The following is a 24,588-nucleotide window of genomic DNA, read 5'->3' as shown; positions in this document are numbered from 1 at the left end:
CCTAAACCACAGGGGAGAGAAACTTAATAGTATGAGAGAAAACCAAGGAAGCTGAGAGGAAGGCAGTAAGAATCTTTTCAACCTCAAAGTCTACTCCTTTTTCTGAAGAAAAAAAAATTACATTTTTTCTTTTGGCCCATGCAAATGAAGATGTCTCCTTTGAGTTAAAGATTCAACTAATATTATGTTAATGTATGTTTTGGTTTCTACTGAAGTTATGCATTGTTTTTATACATTTGTTCAATGGCCTTTTTTTTTTTTTTTTTTTTTTTTGAGACGGAGTCTCGCTGTGTCGCCCAGGCTGGAGTGCAGTGGCCGGATCTCAGCTCACTGCAAGCTCTGCCTCCCGGGTTTACGCCATTCTCCTGCCTCAGCCTCCCGAGTAGCTGGGACTACAGGCTCCTGCCACCTCGCCCGGCTAGTTTTTTGTATTTTTTAGTAGAGACGGGGTTTCACCGTGTTAGCCAGGATGGTCTCGATCTCCTGACCTCGTGATCCGCCCGTCTCGGCCTCCCAAAGTGCTGGGATTACAGGCTTGAGCCACCGCGCCCGGCCTCGCCTTTAAACTTTATTGCCAGGCTTTCAGTTCTTGAAAGGAGCTCATTAGATTTTCATGAAGTCACCAGCTTTCACTCAGTACTAGGGACCAAAGCCCTACTGGGCCATTCTGTAAGGCCCTTACAGTTAAATCATTAACGATTTCCAGTTCAACGCGCTTTAGCATTGTCTTCTCAACCTCTCTATTACCACCACCCTAAGGAGTTTTTTCAGATAAGTTTTCCCCCTAATTGCCCTTTTCCAAAAAAGTTTCAATTCCAAAGATATACTATATATTCATTTATGTAACTGTGGCCTTTTGGAGGGTCACAAACCATTGTAATATTTAAGATTCTCCCCCAGCCCAAACCAACCTTTCCTGCCTTTGGTGGGAGACATTGCCATGAAGAACGCATACTTAAAAACTGCTAAACAATGATTTTGGTCCTTCCAAAATAGTGTTTTGCTCTTATAATTGCCTTATTTATTTGAACAGCTAACGCTTTTCCCACTTACCATCTCCTTTCCCTAAGTAACTCGAAGTGGAGCTATTATAGGGCCGCCTCTCAGCAGGAAACACCAAGGGAATATGCTTACCATGTCTCTAACACAAATAACAGTCCCCCAGGATGTAACTACCAGTTTCAGTTGCTGGAACTGAAATGAACAATTCAGTAGTGTGTTTTTTTTTTTTTTTTTAAGTATGTTTAAAAATTCTTTTTTCGGTGTGGGGAGGAAGAGCATCAGAATAAACAGCTAATGCACATGGGGCTTAATACCTAGGTGATGGGTTGATAGATGCAGCAAACCACCATCGTACCCATTTACACCTATGTAACAAACCTGCACGTTCTGCACATGTATCCTGCAACTTAAATAAGATTTAAAAAAAAACTTCATTTTTTCTGCTAACCTTGAGGAGCAAGGTTTGAACTATCCCCCTTTCAGATGTAGAATAAACATCAATATTGTTGTGTAGGACACTTCTCTGCCATTGTTCATTAAATCAATGAATTATCTAATGTGGGTTTTCCAATTCTTTGCTGTGTACAGTTGTTCTGTACCTAGGATGTCTATTTTAAAAAAGGATGTTTTCTGGAAATCCTGAGTAGAAAGGCTGCCATATGTATTCATTTATTAGGACTGCCATAACAAAATATCCCAGACCAAGTGGCTTAAACAATAGAAATTTATTTCCTCGAAATTCTGGAGCCTAGAAGCCTGAAATAAAGGTGTCAGCAGAATTGGTGTCTTCTGAGAACTCTCTCCTTGGCTTGTAGATGACTATCTTCTAGTGTCTTTATATGGCCTTCCTCCCACTGTGTATGTCTGTGCCCTAATCCCCTCTTTTTAGAGGGACAAAAGTCATATTGGATTAGGGCTCATCCTAAGGCTTCATTTTAACTTCATTACCTCTTTAAGTCTTTGTATCCAAATATAGTCACATTCTGAGGGAGTAGGACTTCAACATATGAATTTTGAGGGGACATAATTCTGTCCATAATGTAAGACCAGGTATAAAGAAGCCTATTGCAAGCCACAAACACAGAATTTGACTAAGATGTATTTATTGGAATTCCCACTTTGTGTTTTTTACTAGCTGTATGTCTTTCAGCAACTCTCTTAACCTGTCTAACTGCAATTCTAATTGAGCATATGATAGTCATCCCTGTCCCAAAAGATGGTTGTGAGAATTGTGTCTAATTAATAACTATAACTAAAAAGTATATATATATATATATGTGTGTGTGTATGTATGTATGTCTAGGACAGCATCTAGCTTGTAGTAATTGCTCAATGGAAGGGAAATGGTTTATTACCTCTTCCTCTTGAATTTGGATCCAGACTTTAGTACATTTGGGAACTGGAAGATCGACAAGTCAGTAAATATTAGTAACATCAAGAAGGGGAAATAAATGAGCATTATTGAACTATAATATATTGAGTCCTCTTAAGCATATCATAGGCCAAATGTTTGTTTTTTGCATGAGACCTGCGTAGATTCATTCGTTCAATATTTATTGCGCATGCAATATGTACCAAATGCAGAAAGCAGTCATCTCACTTACTCTATGGAGGGCTCTTCTCATAGCTGATACTCGGTCTCCTATATTTCTTGTAATAGATTCCCTGGGATTGGGGAGTTTCTGCAAGACTCAGAATTTAAAAGGTGCTTCAAGTTGAACTATTATTGCAGTCAAAACTGTTTTTGCTCTCTTCAGGAACAGCCTTACCTGTGTTCAGGGACTTTTGTGTGGTATCATGCTACTGGTCCACATTACTAACTCGACTATTGCAGCAATTACATGAATGATAAAAGCCACTATGCTGTTCCTGAAGAGAATGCATTCCACAGCATTCATTAATTATCCCAGCCTGTAGATGCACAACTACCCCTGCATACACTTGAGACCACACACCATAAGGATTGAAACTCTCTCAAAGTCACAGTGACTTTGTGTTGCTTTGTACTCTTACATTGTCCATCCTTTACAACAGCCCTTCTCCTGTCCTTCTGATTCTCAGAACTCAAAATCAGAATGAAGTAAGGCTGTGCAATGTCATTTATGGGGATGGGTTAGGCTTAAGTCTGCTGGAACCACCTTGGGTCACCCAGCTCTACGGAAGACACCCCTAGATGGTCTAGACCCAAAGTCATTCTCAGCCACACAGTAGTTAAGAATTCTCCATCCTACAGTATGCCCTTCTTTCGAATAATAATCATAATGATGGGAGATGGGACACAGTGATAAATCTTTGATGTCTTTGTTCATTAGTTTCCTTATCTATCTCTCTCTCTTCTCTCTCTTCCCCTACCCCACTATTTTCTCTTTGACATAAACAGCCAACATCAGATGATCTTGTTTCATCTGCTGAATGTTCAAGTGATGATGAAGACTTCGTTGAATGTGAGCCAAGTACAGGTAGGTCAGGTCAGTCTTGTTTTGCTTGCTTTCTTTTTTCTTTTGCAAAAAACAATACATACATATATGTGATTATACATGTTTTTTATATATAGATTATAGTGTGTTAATGTGTGTATATTTTTATATCTATATATGTATAAGTATACATATATAAATACTATATCAGTGAAAGCATCAAATCCCATGGAAGGAGCAATAAGATCCTACAAAAATTTTGAGTCAGTCTCTTGATCGCTAAGAAAAAAGTCGTGGTATATGACTTAACATTGGGCAAGCAGATGCCTAGATTTACCACTGCAGGGGCAAATGTGTATCAGCCAGTGGCAGCTATGAAATTCACAGAGGGTGGGAACATGAGGAAATGTATGTTGGAATGACATCAAGAAAGGACGAACCCATGGAGGAGCTTAAAGATTGGTAAGTGGAGCCATAAAGATTGGTAAATGTCACTTAAAACTCACGAATTGTTCTGAGCTAAGAGAACCAAAAATATACGTGTATATATATTTTTTCCATGGGATTTCAACAGCAGTTAACATGGTATTATCTTTATACTAATTTTGTTAACTGTGTGTCTAGAAAACTTGTGCAACAATATAGTAAACACAAAATTAGTACTGTACCATGCCATGTCAACAGCTGTGATGCTTCAAAATGTATCTACTGTGCTGAAGTTGAGAAGACTTTAGCAATCAGAAGCTTCAATGTGTTCCCCATTTGGACCCAGATACATTTTGATGTTTTATGGTCTTTCTTTATAGTGAGCTATATATGAGATAATGTCCAGCAGGCAATTGCAGTCCCTGATTATTTCCTATCAACTTTTCCCAGTTGTCTGTTTTGAGACTTACTATAAGTTAAACATTTATATGTATATAATAGAGAACAGATATCATCGAATTTCTGTGTATGTTTAATAGAATTAACAGCTGGAGTTGGGCCAGGATCTTATTTCTGCAAAGACTAGAATAAATAGAATTTTCTTGTTATTTTCTGCATTGCTTTCAGATTTTTTTCCTTTTAAGAAAAGGAAAGCCATTAAAAATTCTCTTTTGCTAATTCTAGAAAATTTAAGCTTCATGAAAAAAATAATCTAATAAAAATAAAAATCTTCCATTTCTGACCCCTAAATGATTTATAAGATTTCAAATCTGTTGAAGTCTGACTGCTTTGGTTTCTTGCAAGTGGCATTGGATCCAGGAAGTTCTGTGGGTTCACACCCTTAGTATGACACAGGGACATATCATTAATATGATGGGGCTTCCATTCTGGAGTGTAATCTGTTCCACTGGGAGCTCAGCTGTGTGGAGGGAAAGTAAAATGTGATCTGGTCGGGTTTTTTTCAGATTTTTAGGTAATAATAATTTGTATGTGCTATGTGAGCACATAGCCATACATGCAACATGTACCCTAAAAGGGCAGATATATCCCAACTATACCAGAACTCAGGTGCCATGTTTTCATTAATTTATTCATTCATTCAATAAATATTTATGAGCACTCAGGCAGGATACAATATATCTCTAGATTTGAGTCCTTCTTCTGTTTTGTTTTTTTTTTTTAGAAATTAGCTGTCAGAGAGTAGAATAGTTTTGCTATCTAACTCCTAGCGTAATTCGATTCAACAGCTATTTTTGAGGGTCAACTGTATATGTTAAGCATGTGCTAGATATTAAGGGTTCATATCTTAATAGGTCACAATCCTCAAGATGTACATTAAATTAGCTTGTTTTGTGGCAAACACTTTAAGAAATCTAGGCTTTATTTATCTCTTTTTTTTTTTTTTTTTTTTTTTTGAGATAAGGTCGCCTAGGCTGGAGTGCAGTGGCGTGTTTATAGCTCACTGCAGCCTCAAACTCCCGGGCTCAAGTGGTCCTCCTGCCTGAGCTTCCCAAGTAGCTAGGACTACGTGCACCACTATACCAGCTAATTTGCTTTATTTTCTGTACAAATGGGATTCTCATCATGTTGCTCAGGCTGGTCTTGAGCTCCAGGCCTCAAGAAACCCTCTCGCTTTGACCTCCCAAGTGGTTTTCTTCCTTTCTTAGCAGTGATATCTTTATATGCAGCAATGTTTATCAAATCTGTAGGTTTTAAGGCTTGTCAAAATTGAGACTTGGTGATTCTGAAATACTATCACCATCTTTCCTCAACTACTCACCCTGCCTCAGAAAGTCATCTCCATAGCAACCTCCATAATAAGGCAGTGGGCTTTTCCAGATCTCAGCTTCAGATCCTCCAGCCTATAGCTGCCCCACTTATAGGTATATATCGCTATTTGTTATGAGACTTGAACAGCCTAAACCTGAATGGCCCCAAACTAAATCCATTGGTTTTCTAGAGGCCACACAGGTATTTTCTCTGATTCAAAAGCAGAGGACAGAAATTCAACACCAACATTTCTTGAATAACATGGGGTGGGTGGGGAGATCCAGTTTTTAAAACAATCTGTTATGTTCTGTAAGGGAACATGAGAGGAGATAAAGTGAGTGACAGAACCCCTACCCTGAAAGAGCGAACATGTAGCTCTAGGAGACTGATATTGATTTCCTCCCCCTGTGATTATTCAACTCATCACATTTAGAATGAGCATTGCATTTTTCTAATTTTATTTGCTCCATAAAGTGTTCCTGGTGAGTGATTGGGATATACAGGGAAATACATCAGAGGTATATTTAATATAAGAAGTAGGTAGATATTTCTAGTAATGCAGAGAGAGAAGAGGTTTGCCCAGAGGACCTGATTTCCACTAATGGGGATCACCTTCTTGGAGCTATCAAGCCCTCTTTTTCATTACATAAGAAATATCTCCTCAGGAGTTCAAGACCAGCCTGGCCAAGATGGTGAAACCCTGTCTCTACTAAAAATACAAAAAAATTAGCCAGGCGTGGTGGCGAACGCCCGTAATCCCAGCTACTCGGGAGGCTGAGGTACAGAATTGCTTGAACCCGGGAGGCAAAGGTTGCAGGGAACCAAGATTGCGCCACTGCACTCCAGCCTGGGCAACAGAGCAAGACTCCATCTCAAAAAAAAAAAAAAAAACTCCTCAGGCTTCACATTTTCCAAAAACAATACAGATTAAAATCAGAAACCAGTTTCTCGGGCAAGATTTGCACTGCCTAAAGAGAAGGGACCTACTTCCCATGCAGCAACAGATAATGGTGATATTTACATATCTTTGACATAAATTGCCAATCTTGCAATTCTATATTACCCTAATTCACTGCCTCCATTTCTAAAACATTTTTCCAGGCCTTTTGCTTGATGGAAATACACTAAATTTGGCTAATTTCCTTGGCCTTGTTCTATCATACTTATCACTTTATCTTCTTTCACTTTGCTATCAAGTTTATTATTTTCCAGCTGTCTCCGTTTATGAGGCATTTAACTTCTACAGGTTATTTCCTGATTAATTTACATCCATTTGAAGCTCTCACTTTTCATAAATTTGAGTAGTTCAGCGTATGCTATAATTCAATTTTTATTTTCATGTGAGCATCACATTTTAAATGAAATAATTTATTTTTTCTTCAAATCAAATTGGATTTTTAAACTGCTGGTTTTGAGTTAGGTGTAAGCAGTCTCCTTTCACTCTCAGAACTTACTTTTGTGCTTAGGGGTCACCAAGGTTTGGTATAGCTTAATCTTATTGTATTTACGAACAACGTAAATATTTTTGGAGTTTGGTCAATAGGAGTCTAGAAATCTTGCAAATCCGATGGAAGTCAAATTTTCATGGTATATTTTTGCTGGTAAATATGTAGATTAAAAAAAAAATCCCAACTCATGAGAGCAAGGCATAAAGTAACAGCTCAATTAGGATTTGTCAACTAAATTACTTTGAAACAGAACTTTATATCTCTAACTTCATTTCCCCTTTAACAGCTCAAATTAAACCTGTTGAATCATTTAAAATTTATCATTTCATATAATAGGGCTGCCCTGACAAAACCTACATTTTTAACAAATTTATTTTAAAATTTTTGAGACTGGGTAACAAGACTGGCTAATTTTTGTATTTTTAGTAGACACGGGGTTTTGCCATGTTGGCCAGGCTGGTCTCAAACTCCTGGGCTCAAGCGATCCACCCACTTCAGTCTCCCAAAATGCTGGGATTACAGGCATAAGTCACTGTGCCTGGTCAAAACCTACATTTTTTTAACAGTAGTATTCTCTGTTTTTTCCTATCCCTACCTTTTTCCGGGAACTAGATTCTTTTATAAGTCACAGATACAATCACATTTTCTGAATATTTGCTTCAAGAACCCAGAATTGAACCTTTAAACAATAACGTTGTAGTAAAACCATCTGCATCAAATGAAAATATTCAGAAGTGTATCTGAATGGCTATCTAAGGGTGAAGGTCTGGATTGTAATTCTTGATTTATGAATGTTAATTGTGTTCTTCACAAAACAAATCAGTATATATTTAATACTTTTATTTAATACAAAGAACAAAGATTTGTTCTTTGCATATAAACTGTTTCCTTTCCAACTGCACTTCTATTAATCTTAAATTGTGCAGTAAACTCATATTTCATTGTCCTTTTTATCTCTTTGAATCCAACAAGAAAAACAGATGATCTGGAGAGCACTCAAATAACCCCGAAAGGGATACCCTCGTGAGATTATGGAAGCCAAATAGCAATTAAGATCATTAGTAAATTCACATTTGTAATATAAAATGTGAGAATGAATTCTGCAATTCAGAGAAAATAACACAATTCACTTTCCATTTCTTCTCTTTCCCTCACCCCTGCTGCTATCCCTAGAATTCTATCTTTGGAAATAGAATAATAGTGAAAACAAATGTATTCTTAGATTAGGTTTTGTATAATTAGAAATGATCAACTTCCTGGATTTTACATATTTATAGTTTCAAGATTCTAAAAGTCTTAGGGGCAGGAGGCCACAGAGCAGAGCAAAAAAAAAAAAAAAAAAAAAAAAAAGTAATACTTTTATACTGATAAGTGGGCATGGCAATACTTAACCAAATTGATTCATCCAGTCATTATCCAGGGGTCCATTTTTCAGTTTGTCAATTAGCTAGTTTTTCTGCCTTTACTTTTCTTAAATGTCTTTTGATCAAATCTCAAGGGACAACACTTCCACCAGAGGGCAGACAGTAAAAGGAAGTGAAGATGAAACACATCCATCCATCAATAAGACTGTGCTAAACAGCTTTCATAATGGTTGGATTGAAGGAGATGTTTAAACTAATGGCAGTAATATGAGATCACAAAATAATTGCTATTCCCAGAGTGGTTCTCAGGTGTATTTTTACTCCTCAAATCTACAGTATTCATATTTGCATTTGGGTGTTACTGCTACTTAGCTCCTCTTTGTTAGCGCTACTATAATATACAACCCAAACTGAATGAAATTTAAATTTGGCATAACACCAAGAACATATCTAGTATTTTCCAGGTGGAACTGGATTCTTAATCTTTATCAGTCTGAGATGCCTCAGGAAGTATCATCTGAAAATCTGGCACTGAGTTACTAAAAGCTCACCAAATCGTTTTAGTTTTTATTTGCTGGAACATGGTAGAAAATGCAGCTGAAATGTTAATAGATAATAATAATTTTCTAGTGACAGATAAAGAGAAATTTATACCAGAATTTATAGATAACAAGTAAATGTGCTGATCGTTGGCCTTAAATATGTTTGAAATCTTATTTATAGAAATATATTTTGTCATTAGCGTCTTTGTCAAGTTTGAAGTTAGCAACCTGAATGTTTTTATTACAAATAAGTCAACTTTATTTAACTATTCATTTTAGATTTTTCTATATGAAAACTCATTAGCAAATAGAATCATGTTAAAATTTAATTAGTCAATGGCTATTCAGAATATAGTACAAAAATAAACGTCCAAGTAAAATCCCATAGGAATGTTGGAGTATGACAGAACTATAAATTCAATGATCTGTAAATGCTATAAATTCTGGTAAAAGGCTCAGATCCACTTAAACACTTTGACCAAAGAGATAATGGAAATAATCTAAGACAAGCATTTTAGCTTTGGAAAGAGAACTGTATATCAATAGAAAATTACTTAATTTAATTCATTATTATTGGCTGTGGACATCAGTCATTTTAAAATTTGAGTTATAATACATGTCTAATGCTCACAAAAGCAAATAGTTGTTCACATACTTAGGTCTAGGCTAAATCATATCCATTTTTCAACTGCCTTTATTGCTCTGTAAGTTAATAGAGTATGTTCATGGGAGTATAATGTTCCAGATTAATGATAATTTTTGTCTTTATTAACCCACTAAGTTATGTCACTTTCTTTTTTGTTTATTTTTGAGACGGAGTCTCGCGCTGTCACCAAGGCTGGAGTGCAGTGGCGCGATCTCGGTTCACTGCAAGCTCCGCCTCCTGGCTTTACGCCATTCTCCTGCCTCAGCCTCTGGAGTAGCCGGGACTACAGGTGCCCGCCACCGCGCCTGGCTAATTTTTTTGTATTTTTAGTAGAGACGGGGTTTCACCGTGTTAGCCAGGATGGTCTCTATCACCTGACCTCGTGATCCACCCGTCTCAACCTCCCAAAGTGCTGGGATTACAGGCGTGAGCCACTGCGCCCGGCCAGTTGTGTCACTTTTTTATAACAACTCCATCCCAACCCAAGTTATTTTTTAAGTCATTGCAGCAATTGTGTGCTTTTAAAATCCTTAATGATGAAATGCTTTGAAAATTAGGGTAAGAATAGAAATATAAGAATAGGAAAGATCTACTAATTAGCTATTTGCATTTTAGGCTGAGGAATAGTGTGCATATATGTGACCCATAGATTGACTATTATGGATTTCATAACAAATACATTTAATAATAAAAAACTTAAAATGAAAAAAATTCTATCCAACTCCATTACCCAAGATATTTTGGTAGGTTGGAGAGCGAGGCAGGGGAATCCATAAAATCAATGTATAAGTGTATATACTTCCATCTGAAAGTTTGATAAATCCCTTCTATATGTAACACTTTTAAGTAACTATTACATATAGGCACTAGAATGGGTGGTGGAAATACAAAAATATTTTGCTTCAGAAATATTGCTTCCAGAAGTTCAGTTTATTAGGACTGACAGACATAATAAGACGAATAAAGGGAAAGAAAAGGGAGGGAAGAAACAATGAGGACAATGAATGGAAACGCCCACGATACTATCAGCACCCTAAGGATGTTGGAGCACTCTAATTCAGTGAACAGCACACCTTATCAAGGATATGCATGGAAAAAAAGTCACACAAGATTATGCCAAGCAGTGACAGATTCAACTAACCCCAAGGAGCAGTATTTTAGTTTGGTGACACAGAATTTCTCATTTATTATGATTGAAGAATTAGTACAGCTCAGTAAAGTGAAAAAGCAACACTCTTTTGGGGACTTCACATATACAGTATGGTCAAGGGCCACAACTTTTTTAGGTAATAGGGTAAAGGATGGACATGTTGAAGAGAGAATTTCAATCTGAACTCATGAGAACTTCCTGAATCCAAATGCCAATGCAAGTGGTAGATAAGGAGTGAGCTTAATGACGTCATTAAGCAAGTCCCCCAAAAATAAATAAAGAGGGATTGGGTTTTAAAAGAGAAGTTTTTATGGGATTTATTTTATTATTTTTATTCTACATTTTTCTTCCACAAGCCCCAAGTATATGTACTGTGTGTATATATATGATATGCACATATGCAAATAATATAGTGCCTGTCATTCCATATATGTAGACACAGTATAAGTGATATTAGACTAATGTAATCAGAGATTAACAGCCCCTACCATCAGTCATGTGTTTACACAGAAATTCACGCCATCATTCTTAACCAGCATCAGCCGACATAGACATGCATGATACTGTTTTAACTTGGCAAACAAAGCATGTTGATTTTTCTTTAGGATTTCTTTATCATATTTATAATGGTGACTCCATAATTCAGTTATCCTTGGGAGGGGTGGAAAGAAAAAATTATACAGATATATCTATCCGTATATGCACATTCCTGTGTATATATATAAATAGATATATATCTTGTATATATTTGAAGAACATTTTGTTGTTTCACCTCATCTTGTGCCGCATGAATTTTTGGTGGTTCAATTTATTTTATTTTGATTCATATTTAGTATTTTTATCATTATGGCTATTTTTAACTCATTGCTATACTTTTATGAGTAATTATAATCATTATTTTCAAATACTGAGAGATATATAGATCTACAAATCAAACAAGGCAAAAAAATCTTTTCTTGCCATCCTAATCTAGAATTCCTCCCCTTTCAGCATATCCCTCCAGTATTTATCTCAAAACAAAACAAACCCCAACAAAATCCAAGAAAGTTGTGTACAAAAGAATGAATACTGTGTTTTCCTCTTCCTCCTTCTATGCATATTTTTCCTTTTAATTTCCTTTTCTTTTTATTTACCCCCATATCTGCATGGACCACTTGCCTTTACTTTCCCCTTTATGACAATGTAATTAATTGAAAAGATAAAAGAGCCAGAAAAAAGTGAAAAGAAAAACACATAGAAATGACAGAGAAACACACCCCTCTCCACAAATTTCAGATGGCATAAAAAGAATTTTATTGCAGATATAGAATTATTTGTTGTATCTTTTATTTCTGTCTGGACAAGCCCAGGGTCATTGTGTGGCATGCCGTGACAGTTTTGTAGCTAATCAACTAACCATGGCCTCCATCACCAGTGCATGACACCATCTTGTGTTTCATCCAAGTGACACATCTAGGCTAACCCAGCAAGTCCAGTGTATGAGTTGTGGGGATTACATTCTTTTGTAGTTATAATTTCATGGGTCCTTGTTTTTATTATTATTTCCATTGGATCATGGCAGCCCTAAGAGCTGCTCTCGCAGCATCTCTGTATGGTTTCGTTCTTGTGTTTTCTTTTCTCGGCACAGCAGTCAAGCATGTGTCTCCTGTTTGGCACATCTGTCTTGCCATCTTGTCTTGGAGTCCACTGTCATGGTGTTGTTCTGTGATTCTGTTCTCTGTTTGTAATATGTGGTTTGAAATCCTCTGCCTTTATTTCTCACTCTCCTATTGTCTCTACTTTTAACCTTACCCCTAGGGAACTTCACAAAGAAGCAAAACAAACTTTCAGTCACATTGTAAGACTGATCACTGGTTTGCATCTGGAAGTCATAAGTTGTACTTTTTACCTGACTTAAGGAGGAAAAACTTACAGTGGGAAACTACTGATAATTATACTCAAACAGCAATCTGATCAACGACAATAAGAAACCCTTGTTGATTATTTTTGGTATGATTTCTCAATGGGCTTACTGTTAAAGGGACTTCATGTAAGAGCTAATTTCCAAAGAGTTTTTTTCACAAATTACCAGCCTTCTAGTCAGAAACTTTTCTTCAGGAGCAGATCAACTGAAGACATTTTTCAGGAATTGCTAGTGAGGGAGCATCATTTCTGCTGTGTAGAACAGTGCCTGTTCCTGAATTGGTGAGAAACTTTATAGAAATCTGCAAATGTTTTATTATAAAATTCGTTTATGTTTAATGTATTAAAATATAAATGTGTTCAGCAAGGCATCTGAGGATGGCAAAAAAAAAACAAAAAACTTTTTAACTCACTGGTTCCACCTCATGCATATTTCGAGGTAAGATTATCTTTTGATCTTTCTGAGTCAACTGATACACATTTTACTTTTTTATTTTTTAATTCATGGAAGCATTAGAGAGCCAACACTTCAACTTGGACCTAAATTCATTCTTTTCCCATTCCAGAGAACACGACATACATAATAGCTTTAGTTCTGAGAACAGAATCTGAATTTGAGATAAAAGTAGAATGAAGTGCCCAGTTAATTATCCAAATGTTAGACTCTACCTGTGATTATCCAGGCAATTTGATGCATTACTTGGAAGGATTTGATTAGTTGGATACGAATAGTATGAAAATGACACTTTGTAACAACTTTCCCTCTTTAAGGATTGAGCACAAGAATATCAAATAGATATAAAGATGAGTAATAGGTACTATGTTAATAGATTAAAGATGATTAAATATGCCTAAAGATTTCAGATGAAAAATCTTTTTTTTTTTTTTTTTTTTTTTTTTTTGAGATGGAGTCTCGCTCTGTCGCCCAGCCTGGAGTGCAGTGGCACTATCTCGGCTCACTGCCAGCTCCGCCTCCCGGGTTCATGCCATTCTCCTGCCTCAGCCTCCTGAGTAGCTGGGACTACAGGCGCCCGCCACTGCGCCCGGCTAATTTTTTGTAGTTTTTTAGTAGAGACGGGGTTTCACCGTGTTAGCCAGGATGGTCTTGATCTCCTGACCTCGTGATCTGCCCGGCTCGGCCTCCCAAAGTACTGGGATTACAGGCGTGAGCCACCACGCCCAGTTGAAAAATCTGTATTTTTAATTTGAAAAAGAGAAAGCATATCAAGATCTGTGGTTTTCTGATGAGATCTTTCAGTCAGGCCAGGTAGCTATTGGTTTTTCTTAAGGGTAAGGGGGGAAAGGCCAAGAATGAGGAACAACTTTCTGATAAAAGAAGGAAGGGAAACACAAAAGGTGAAGAAAGAGGAGGAGGGAAAGGTAAAAGAAAGGAAGGAGGAAAGGAAGAGATATTGATTATGAGCCAGGTACAACTGCTTGCTGGTAAATATTTTAAAACCAGCACACACACACACAGCCCTATTTTGCAGTTTTCCAGTTTCTGTATAGTGTAAAATACTCCCACTTTGGCTGATTTCTAGCTACCAATATGATAGCCCTAAACTCAGAATTGGGAAGTGTGCTCACTCGCACACAATTATGTGGCATATGTACACTATAGACATCGAGAACCTCAATAGACAATAGTAAAATTTAGTTAAATAATTAGGAAGTACAGAGTTTTAAGTTTTTAATTATCTCTGTTTTTAATATACTTGTAACTGTACATATATATATATATAAACTTTTGAAAATGGCCATATTTTAACAACCAGCTTGTAAATTTGCTAGAAATTTTGCAATCAGTTGTCATAAACTGGCTCTGGCACACCACTAGCCCAGGTACTATACTGGGTATATGAAAACAGAGTATTTTATTTAAATTTCATTTTAAGTGATTGTGAGATAAAAACTCCCTTGGTCATCTTACAAGTGAGAAAATTGGGATTTTAAGTTTGCTTGTTCAAGTTCACATACCTGCACATAAATGGTAGAGGTAATATTTAAACCCAAACTATTTGAAAATAGACATTTTCTTTTTATTACAGTGTGCCAGTCATTCTTCAACATTTCTCAGAGCACTAAGTTTTCGAATTTTGACACGCTCCTTTGTGGAGCTTAGCATGACTAGTGTTTCCTTATTGCCTCAAGGAGGTCCTTGGCTTTAGCTGTCATAGATAAAATGGAGTTTAAATGTATTATGATTGTGCCAATGGCAAAATGAAGACAGTGAAACAAAATTAGAACTCCTGATTACTCTGTTTGTAAATGCCACAAAAGTTATGACCATGTCTTCATGAGAATGTCCACTTTGACTAATTTTGTTTCCTCCAAATATTCCTCTTTTACTAACATTGACAATGAACAGGATATTTCTTAGGTTTTCAAATTCTGTCTCTTGAGCTTTGGAAAGACTATCCCAGATACATTTCTGAGCACATAGAATCTATAACATATTTCCATTATGTAGTTAGCTTTTATAACTTTTAAACCCTAATGAGTTTTATTTAGTTACAGTATGTGATGCATGTTAATTGACCAACTGCACGGTGAAATATGTCAATGCCCTTTGCTTCCACATTTTCTAATAGAGTAAGTTAGTATATTAACATTTAAAAGAGCATGAGAACCATAGTATTGCGGAAAGCAAGTGCAGCTTCTAAAAAGATCATTTTATGGTAAGATACTTAATCATTGCTTTGTAAAAGAGTTTGAGAGGTCTGGGAATTAAAAAGGAAAGTGTTGCAGCTTTTTAGTCCTTCTAATTCGACAAGATAGATAATTTAATTGGGGTTCTGATAGTGCAGTATTTTGCTTTAATTTGATGTGAAGTTTAGTTGCCCCCATAATTTGTTTTTTTTTTTTTTTTTTTTTTTTTGGTCACTCTGTCACCCATGCTGGAATTTAGTGGCGTGATCTCACCTCACTACAACCTCTGCCTCCCAGATTCAAGCAACTCTCCTGCCTCAGCCTCCTGAGTATCTGGGATTACAGGCAGGTGCCACCACACCCAGCTGATTTTTGTATTTTTAGTAAGGACGGGGTTTTACCATGTTAGCCAGGCTGGTCTTGAACTCCTGGCCTCAAGTGATCTGCCCACATTGGCCTCCCGAAGTTCTGGGATTACAGGTGTGAGCCACCATTCCGGGCCTCCCTGTAGGAAACTTTCGGTGGCAGCATACACAACATTGAATAACATCCTTTGAAGTGATTTCTAAACTTTCTCCTATAGGTTTGCCACTGCTACAGCTTTGTTTCATCATTCAGTGAATATGAGCACTTCCTTTAGTGAAATCTAGTCTTAAGTACTTCACATTGTTAACTACTTTAATCCTCACAGCAATCATGTGAGAGTCTATTATCTCCATTTTAAAGATAGGTAAATGGAGGCACAGAGGAGCTAAGCAAGTTATCAAGGTCACACAGCAAGGAAGTAGAAGAAATGGGATCTGAACCCAAGCCAACTGCCCCCAGCATGCACACCCATCACTATGCTATCCTGTCTCTTACATAGTGCTTATTTTCCATTAACCTAAATATATGAAATAGCTGCCAGCCTCCTTGATAATAAAAGAGTCTGTGTATTGAATGTATTACATGGTTGGGAAGTAGTTGATAAATGGGTTATTATGTATCAAAAAGGCTTTAAGAATCTTGGTTGATGGTGGTTATAAAATTATTCTATTATGATTTATTCAAATAATTGTGGTTAAAACAAGTTACCCTGATTCCCTGTAAGGAGGAATGACTCCAATATTGGAGAGAAATACCAACACTTATGTGAGGTGAGTCTCCCTTGATATCACCTATGTAATAATATGTGCACTTGGGGTTTCTAGCATATTATTAATTATCAGTTCTGCTCCCACCATAGGCTCAGACAATAGCCACCTTTAACTGATGTTCGGATTCTAAGAATAGAGGCTCTTAGCAAGAGCTTGGGTTACGATACTGTATTTTCTTTATTTCAGAAACAATTACGTTCCTTGGAACACAGTGATTTAGGTGTTACAGCTAAAAGAAAGCCAAAAAAAAAAAAAAAGGGAACTTGTATTTCTTATCTTAGACCCTTTCTGACACCCACATGCTTTTGACATCTCTTAAAATTGTACCCATTTGTTTATCCTCCCTTTTCCCTCACTTCCTTGCATTATGCATCCAAAACTATTTAAAAAACCAAAACACACACACACACACACACACACACACACACACACTTTTTTGGGTCTTTGAGTTTCCTATGCAAGAAAAGAATCTTAAAATTAGTTAGAAAGACCTAAAATTCACAATCAAAAAGGAAACATTTTAAAACTGTGTTTGCTTTTATTATAATCCTTATTCCAAGGCAAGTATGGCCTGTGCAAGCATCTGAGGATTCCATTACAAATAATATCACTCGCAACCCATCCTGAATCCAGATGATAAACTGGAAAATGTGTCTAGTTGAAAATGTTTACATACCCTCTGTCCTAGAGCAGTGCTTCCATCTTGGCTTTGAAGCACAGAGACCTCTTCTGACTAAAAGATCGTGAAAATTGGCAATACTGTATTGCCCAGTGTTAAAATTTGTCAGATTGATTACCCAGAGCAAAAGTTGGAAAACTTTCTTTATGTAAGGGCTGGGGTGTAAGTATTTCACACTTTGAGGGTGTTAGAGTCCCTGTCCTAACTACTCAATCAGCTCTTATGACACAATAGCAGCCATGGAAATAAACTAATGAGCAGGGCTCTGTTTTCATGAAACTTGATTTACAAAAGCAGAGATGGAGCTGGATTTGGCTCAGAGGTCATGGTTTATCCCAATCTAGAGAAGTTGATAGGTTAAAAATGTGTAGTCTAAATAGATAAGACCTTCCTGCCCATTTTATAGTCGATCCCAACATTTGCTGAGTTCTCCGCTAAGTACATGAGACCACATAGGATACAATAGGACATTAAAAGCTTTTTTTTTTTTTTTTTTTTTTTTTTTTTTTTTTTTTTGAGGCAGAGTCTTTTTCTGTCACCCTGGCTGGAGTGCAGTGGTGTAACCTTGGCTCACTACAACCTCCGCCTCCCAGGTTCAAGCAATTCTCCTGCCTCAGCCTCCTGAGTAGCTAGGACTAAAGGCGTGAGCCACCATGCCTGGCTAATTTTTGTATCTTTAGTAGAGACGGGGGTTTCACCATGTTGGCCAGGCTGGTCTCGAACTCCTGACCTCGAGATTTGCCCCCACTTGGCCTCCCAAACTGCTGGGATTACAGGTGTGAGCCACCGCATCCAGCCCTAAAAGCTCATCTTTAAGGACATTTCCCACCTTTGTTTTAGATAAGCCACTATCTCAGACATGAAACACAGTAACAAACTAAACCAGGGTCATCTCCACCCAGCTTGTACACTACATCTTTGGTTAAGTGCTTAACATCTTGCCCTTCGCTTTGCCAATCCGTCTTCTGAGCTCCCCACCTCTGCTATGTGTGGGCTGCGTTCACCCCCAATTTCAGACCTCTTTGGCAGTAGCTTCCTTGATCTCCAGTCCACAAACTGTGTCATATCCCAGTAATTCTTCCCCAGACCTTGGCTGTGGGTTTTTGAGCTGACAAATGTCTAAACGACTTCACAACCTGCTGAGAGCCTCTTCTTTCCCTGTACTCTTTGATTTGTAGCTTTATAAGTTTTGTGAGGTAAGTGGGAAAAACATTCTTGGTGACACAGGCAGTGAATGAAGAGGACACAATGGAGGGGCACCATATCTAGGACTCCTGCCTGCATTGTGAGCAAAAGCATTTATTTATATCTTAACCCTCTAAATGTTGAAGGTAGCAGATTATACAGTATGGTACAGGAAGGAGCATCCTATGTCCTGAGGTGAATAACGTGTTCTACCACCTGGCAGCAGATTAGACCAGAGCAGGCTATGAAAATACAGGTTCATGGCCAGATTTAGTACTACTGCAAAAATGGCTTTTCCTTAAGAAGTTTTTAACTTATTTTGGGTTTAGGGGTACACATGAAGGTTTGTTACCTATGTAAACATGTGTCATGGAGTTTTGTCGTACGTATAATTTGATCATCTAGGTATTAAGCCCAGTATCAAATAGTTACCTTTTCTGCTCCCTCCATTCTCTCACCCTCCCTGCTCAAGTAGACTCCATTGTCTGTTGTTTCCTTGTGTTAAGTCATCATTTAGCTCCAACTTGTTGAGAACATGCAGTATAAGTTAATGCTTACCCCCTTAACATCTTTCGCATTAGAAATCTATGGAGAAGAAATATGAAAGACTCATATATAAACATGGGGTAAACCATGAAGCTAAATCTTAATGTATCCGAAACCCCAGAGGGAGCATGAGGTTAACTTTGGAGAGCCAGGTGCTTAGTGATAACATTATGAGCTTTCTACATTAGCAGGGCCCCCTGGTGTGGTTTTGTGTTTGGAGTTGTAAGGTTCTGAACTAGAAAGCAAACAAAATGAAGAGATGATGCAAGGAGGCAAAAAATATGGAGGCGTTAGGAAAGGCTTTGGAGGCAGGAGGCACGGGGTCATCTTCTAAAATAACCTATTGCAATAAGTGTTTCAATAAGCTTTGGAGATCAAAGAGATTATGGAGAACAAGAGGAAAACAAGGATAAATTAGGCACTCCTGATGGCCTGACAAGGACTTTTTCTCCCTTTCTGCTTACAATAACCTCGCATTTTACCATGTGGCTAGTTGGTTTGTTTACTTGTTTGTTTACACTTACTCATTACTAGCTTTCCCTATAAAGCAAGGGAAAACACTGTCCCCAGGGGCCAGCTGCATAACATGAATAGATGAAATAGACCAGACCTGATGCAGTCTGCAGTCATGGGAACTCTGAACTGAAGAGAACATGCCCTCATTTAAAGGCATCCAAATTAAATATTTTAAAAACACTAAAAGAGACCCCATGAAGGTCAAACAAGACATAATGAGACACACAGTGTTTTTTATTTCTTAATTTCCTTTAAATATTGCCCTTTCATAAATTTGGAAGGATGTGCTCTCAGTAAAATTTCTGGTTGAATAAACTCTTGGTGACATTATCAAATTAAACAGCAATCCCTTCCAAATTCCCGTAAGCTAAGACCTTTTTTTATCCATGTCTTTTTTTCTCAGATAATCTCAGAGTTTATATAACCTCAAACTATAAGCTTGATGAATTTTAGAGTTCATTGTAATGCTTTTGGTTGAGGTGACAAAACTGATGCCTGCAAAGGTAAATTGATTTGAGCTAGTCTTTATTGGAGTTGTAATTAAATCCCAGGTTTCCTAACTTTAATCCATGCCATTTTACTGATATTGTATGTTAAGATTGTTTTTGATTGTATATCCAAAGATTTCTATTCTAAACTGAGATAGCATCCAACAGAGAATTCAGAAGTAGTATGAAATTTATTATCTTCCCTCTACTGGACATTGTTGCCACACAAGACAATATCATTGACCCACTTAGGGCTCAAATCTACAACTCTGTTATTTTAGTCACAAAGGGAACTAAGAGATTACAGACAAGTTGTGAAGCAGTTAGTGGGGACTAAAAGTCTCTTGTGGCACAAACTCAAATATATGCTCTAGTGATGTGTTCTCAGTAACGTTATCTGCCCACACAGAGGGCAGATTAAGCAACCTAGAGTACCGGTTCCCAAACTCGAATTTAAAACTAGTACCAGTCTATGCCAAAGCTTTCAGTGACCCATAGTGAAATGAGAAAAGCAAGGACAATATAGTGAGTCTGCACAAAGTCAAACTTACAGAACTGCCCTATATTCGGATACTGTATCACGTGTTTTTGGATGGCTAAAATCAATGTCTTTTACAAAAGCAGCATTCTGTTACTATGTATAGCATTCTTAATCAGCAAAATAAAGGTTGGCAATGTCCTTCCCTACAGTTTTTCTTTGAAGTTTTTTTCCTCAGGCTTTGAAAACAAATAAACATCCCCCAAAACAAGAGTTTTAAAGTTCTCTATATTGCCACACTAGACTGAGTAGATTTCGAAGACTGAAGGCCTTTTTACATGTAAAGTTTTATTGTGAACTAATAATGATGATGTTAAGACTCATCTATTTTATTGAGGTCCCAGAAGTTACCAGTTTAAGCATCTGTCACTTAGATAACAAGCATTAAGATAATTTTTAATCTCAGTTTAAAAAAAAAAAAGATTAAAGGTACAAAATAGATTTCCAAAACAAACAAACAAACAAACAACAACAACAACAAAAAACTACCCTAGGATAAATATAATTAGAAGGCCAAGATCAGTTTAGAAATCTACTTAAAGAAACTTCTAAGAACTGTGTGGAAAGATAATTCATGCCTATAAAAAAGTCTCTGGGCTAAATCTAGAATTTTTTCACTTTAAGCCTTATAACAAAGGAGAGAGAGCTATTTTGGAAAGCTGAATTAGCCTACATTTGAGCTAACATGATCCATCTTTGTGTCAAGAGAAGGTCAAATATTATAGTCCCCAGACAAAATAAGGCATGTGATCTACATCAAAGGCAATTCCTGAACGTGTATCTACAGTTCTCATCCCCTCTCCTCTTTTGTCTCTTGGGTAATCTATACCAATAACCTCCCAATTCATGAAATTTATTATCTAAATATTGAAAACATTATACCAAATTTAGCCTAATAAAATTTCATGCCAAATTTACTGAGTATTTATTGGAAATCAGAGACTTCATGTCCTGAATCAGCTATAAGAATTATATTATCAATAACAGACTTAGTGTTTATCTCTAGGTGGTGACTGATACTTTGGTAATCATACTCCAAAACTTCTGTGTAGAAATTGGGCATGGTGGCACATGCCTGTAGTCTCAGCTACTTGGGAGGCTGACGTGGGAGGATTGCTTGAGCCTGGGACGTCAAGGGTGCAGTGAGCCATGATCACACCACTGCACTCCAGCCTGGGCAACAGAGCAAGACCCTGTCTTAAAAAATGAAACACAACAACAACAAAAATCTGTGCAGAGCATGTATTACATTTGTAATCCGAGAGAAGGGATACCTGTTATTTCTTAAAATATAGAAGACTATACTAGGAGACCAGCAAGAGAAATGTTGTTAATATTTAGATACAGAAGCTTTGCCAAACCAGTAAATTTTTAAAAAATAGTGAATCCTTTTTTCCTGGGTTGAATTATGATGTATGGCCCTGCAAGGAAAGCTGCTGGAGGAATTCAAAGATGATGATGATGATGATGATATGCAGGGCTCTATATAACTTAACACATTAGTTCCATAAGGTCAGTTCTGTTCATCAACTGACAAATTGTCCATGGATACACCAGGTGGTAATGCAGCAGCAGTGAGCACAAGCTATCCTGTAAATGACCCATTACCAGAAAGTTTAAAATGTGTGCTTGGAACCCAAGAACACAGATGGAACACGAAGTGGCTTTCACCAGAGTCTTGGGAATATGCTTGATCCTTTAACCCAGCTTCGGGTGTTGTGTACATACTTAATGCCTGAACAGTTCTCATCTGTACATCTGCTGGTTAGAGAAAAAGATGCAGTTGCAAATAAGTAATTTAAAACTTTACATTTGTATCTCTCTACCTCCCCCTTCCTCTTCCGTCTCTCCCTCGATAGGATGTCCAGAAAATTAAGCCAGCTGCAGATTAATTGAGACTCTCTTCCATGTAGGGAACATCTGTCACTGCAGCTACCAAGATTTTATTAATGAATTAAAACATTTGATTACCTTTAATCCAAGAGAATGCAGCAGTCTCTTTAGTCATTTAGTTTATCAGGGTTTTTTGATGGTTCTTTTTTTTCCACATGCATCTTATGACTATAGTCCACCCCTGAAGCTGTGAGATCTTTCAGCAGATGTTGTTTTCCATATCTTTACCCTTTCCATTGTGGAAGGGGGAAAAAGCCCTCAGAAAAGCAATTTTGGAGGAGGCAGAAAAGGTTTCCATCGTGAACATATTTTTAGAAACAGCTGGTAAAACAAATGGTCCAAGCGCAATGCCTGGAGCATATCTATTCAAACAGGGTTCTTTAAAGATAAAAGCACCCACTTCTAAATATCAGCATTAGTAGTGATTTCCACACGTAGATTTAAGAGATGGGAGAGCTTGCTAAGACTTTTTGATTTCTATTTTGTTTTCTGAGACTTCTTTAACTCTTTTGGTTTTGTTAGTATGTGAACTTATCAAAAGCTGCTCAAATTATTAAAACTGTATCATCATATGTAAAATATATAAATTTACATATAATGGATGCATAAAAATTTGCTTATTCTAAGAATGTTATTTGATAACATCTGTGCACAGTCCAGAAGATTGACATGGAAAACTGATAATGCACTTAGTTATTACCAATCCTATAACCCAATTTGTGAAAAGGTCAGGGACTGCTACTAAAGAACAAGCGTTTGTATTTGTAGCATTTAAAAACCTGATTTTATTTTGTATTTGCTACATCTGGAGTCAACCTTATGCCCTTCTCTTGTAATGACTTCATTTGTTTACCAAGCTGTTTTGTTCTGCATCCTCTGCTAAATGCCATTACGTAGCTTCCTTTGTCAGACCAATTGGTGAGATAATTCTTTATTGTGTTTTTTTTACGGCAGTCCAATTTTCAAATTATATGTGGATTTTCTCTGAGTCAGGCATTGCACAAATGCTGATTTGTTATGCTTGAACTCGATAAATGTGTGTTTACCCTATCAATTGTCATTCATGCTGACTTCTTCCTCTACTCTCTTCACTCTGGTTCTATTTTCATTTAAGAAAATTTCAGAAGTAGGGAAGCTAGGAGAGTTAATGAGTAGCCACATTGACCCTAGTAGGATCTCACCCATTGGAGAAAAGCCCTGTTTTAAAATGATGCACAAAGAATAAGCTTCAACGTCTTCCTCTCCTCAACCCCAGCTTGGAGCACAATGCTTATGTGATAGACGGAAGTGAGAAATTTAAGAAGGGCTTCACTTTAACTTTTCTCAGTAAATAAATCTGTCTTTTCTAGAGTCCAACACATCCCAAAGTGTGTGACTTTACTATTTTACTTTAAACTGACTACTTTATGAATAGTTTTTCATGTTATATAGGATAGTCTGAGACTTTTCTTCCCATCCTGCTGGTGCTGGAAGACATGATCATAACTACTCACAACCCAGATCTTAAAAATATATATATTGTTACACTTTTATATACTTGTATTAAAGCATCAGTAAGTTTCATGGTTGGTTCTTCTGATGTAAAAGTAACTCTAGTTATAGATCCTCTAGCACATGTTACACTGAAAACCTAACCACAAAGGCAAAATATGTATATAAATATTAGCATGATTATGTGTCATATGTACCCCAAATTACACATATATATACCTTCCTCAGAGGTTTTTTTTTTGGAGACAGTCTCGCTCTGTCACCCAGGCTAGAGTGCAGTGGTGCCATCTCAGCTCTCTGCAACCTCTGCCTTCAGGGTTCAAACGATTTTCCTGCCTCAGGCTCCTGAGTAGCTGAGATTACAGGTGCCCGCTACCATGCCCAGCTAGTTTTTACATTTTTAGTAGAGGAGTTTCACCATATTGGCGAGGCTGGTCTTAAACTCCTGGCCTCAGGTGATCCGCCCGCCTTGACCTCCCAAAGTGCTGGGATTACAGGCATGAGCCACCGTACCCAACCTGAGATTTTTTTTTAAACCTTTGATTTTCAAATAATTTTATAGTTGGAGAAAACTTGCAAGAATAGTATATGGAATTCCTTATGTCCTTACTCAGGTTCAGTAATTGTTAACATTTGCTTTACCATTCTCTATATGTGTGAGTGTACATGCACACACAAGCCATTTGAGAGTACGTATACAAAACATATTTATGTAGATATGTATTTTCCCCTGAACCATTTGAAACCTCAGTTGTAGTCATCATTCCTTTTTTAAATAATTCAGTGTGTATTTCCTAACA

At 37.1% G+C, this 24,588-nt stretch overlaps 1 protein-coding gene across 10 annotated transcripts in view; it reads left to right on the top strand.

The window, feature by feature from the left end:
• The window catches only part of LOC126959504 (neurexin-3-beta), a 578,654-nt gene that overhangs the window by 518,120 nt on the left and 35,946 nt on the right, over window positions 1-24,588 (top strand). For 5 of the 10 annotated variants that reach the window (XM_050798732.1, XM_050798725.1, XM_050798730.1 and 2 more), the window contains one exon: window positions 3,383-3,461. In XM_050798732.1, the coding sequence (XP_050654689.1) occupies window positions 3,383-3,461 (79 nt within the window). Of the gene's footprint in view, window positions 1-3,382; window positions 3,471-24,588 lie in introns of all 10 variants that reach the window. The other 5 variants (XM_050798731.1, XM_050798724.1, XM_050798729.1 and 2 more) reach the window with 1 other exon arrangement.

The sequence above is a fragment of the Macaca thibetana genome, chromosome 7 (assembly GCF_024542745.1).
Source record: "Macaca thibetana thibetana isolate TM-01 chromosome 7, ASM2454274v1, whole genome shotgun sequence".
In the NCBI taxonomy this organism is placed as follows: domain Eukaryota; kingdom Metazoa; phylum Chordata; class Mammalia; order Primates; family Cercopithecidae; genus Macaca; species Macaca thibetana.
This window is presented reverse-complemented; position numbering and strand designations above follow the sequence as displayed.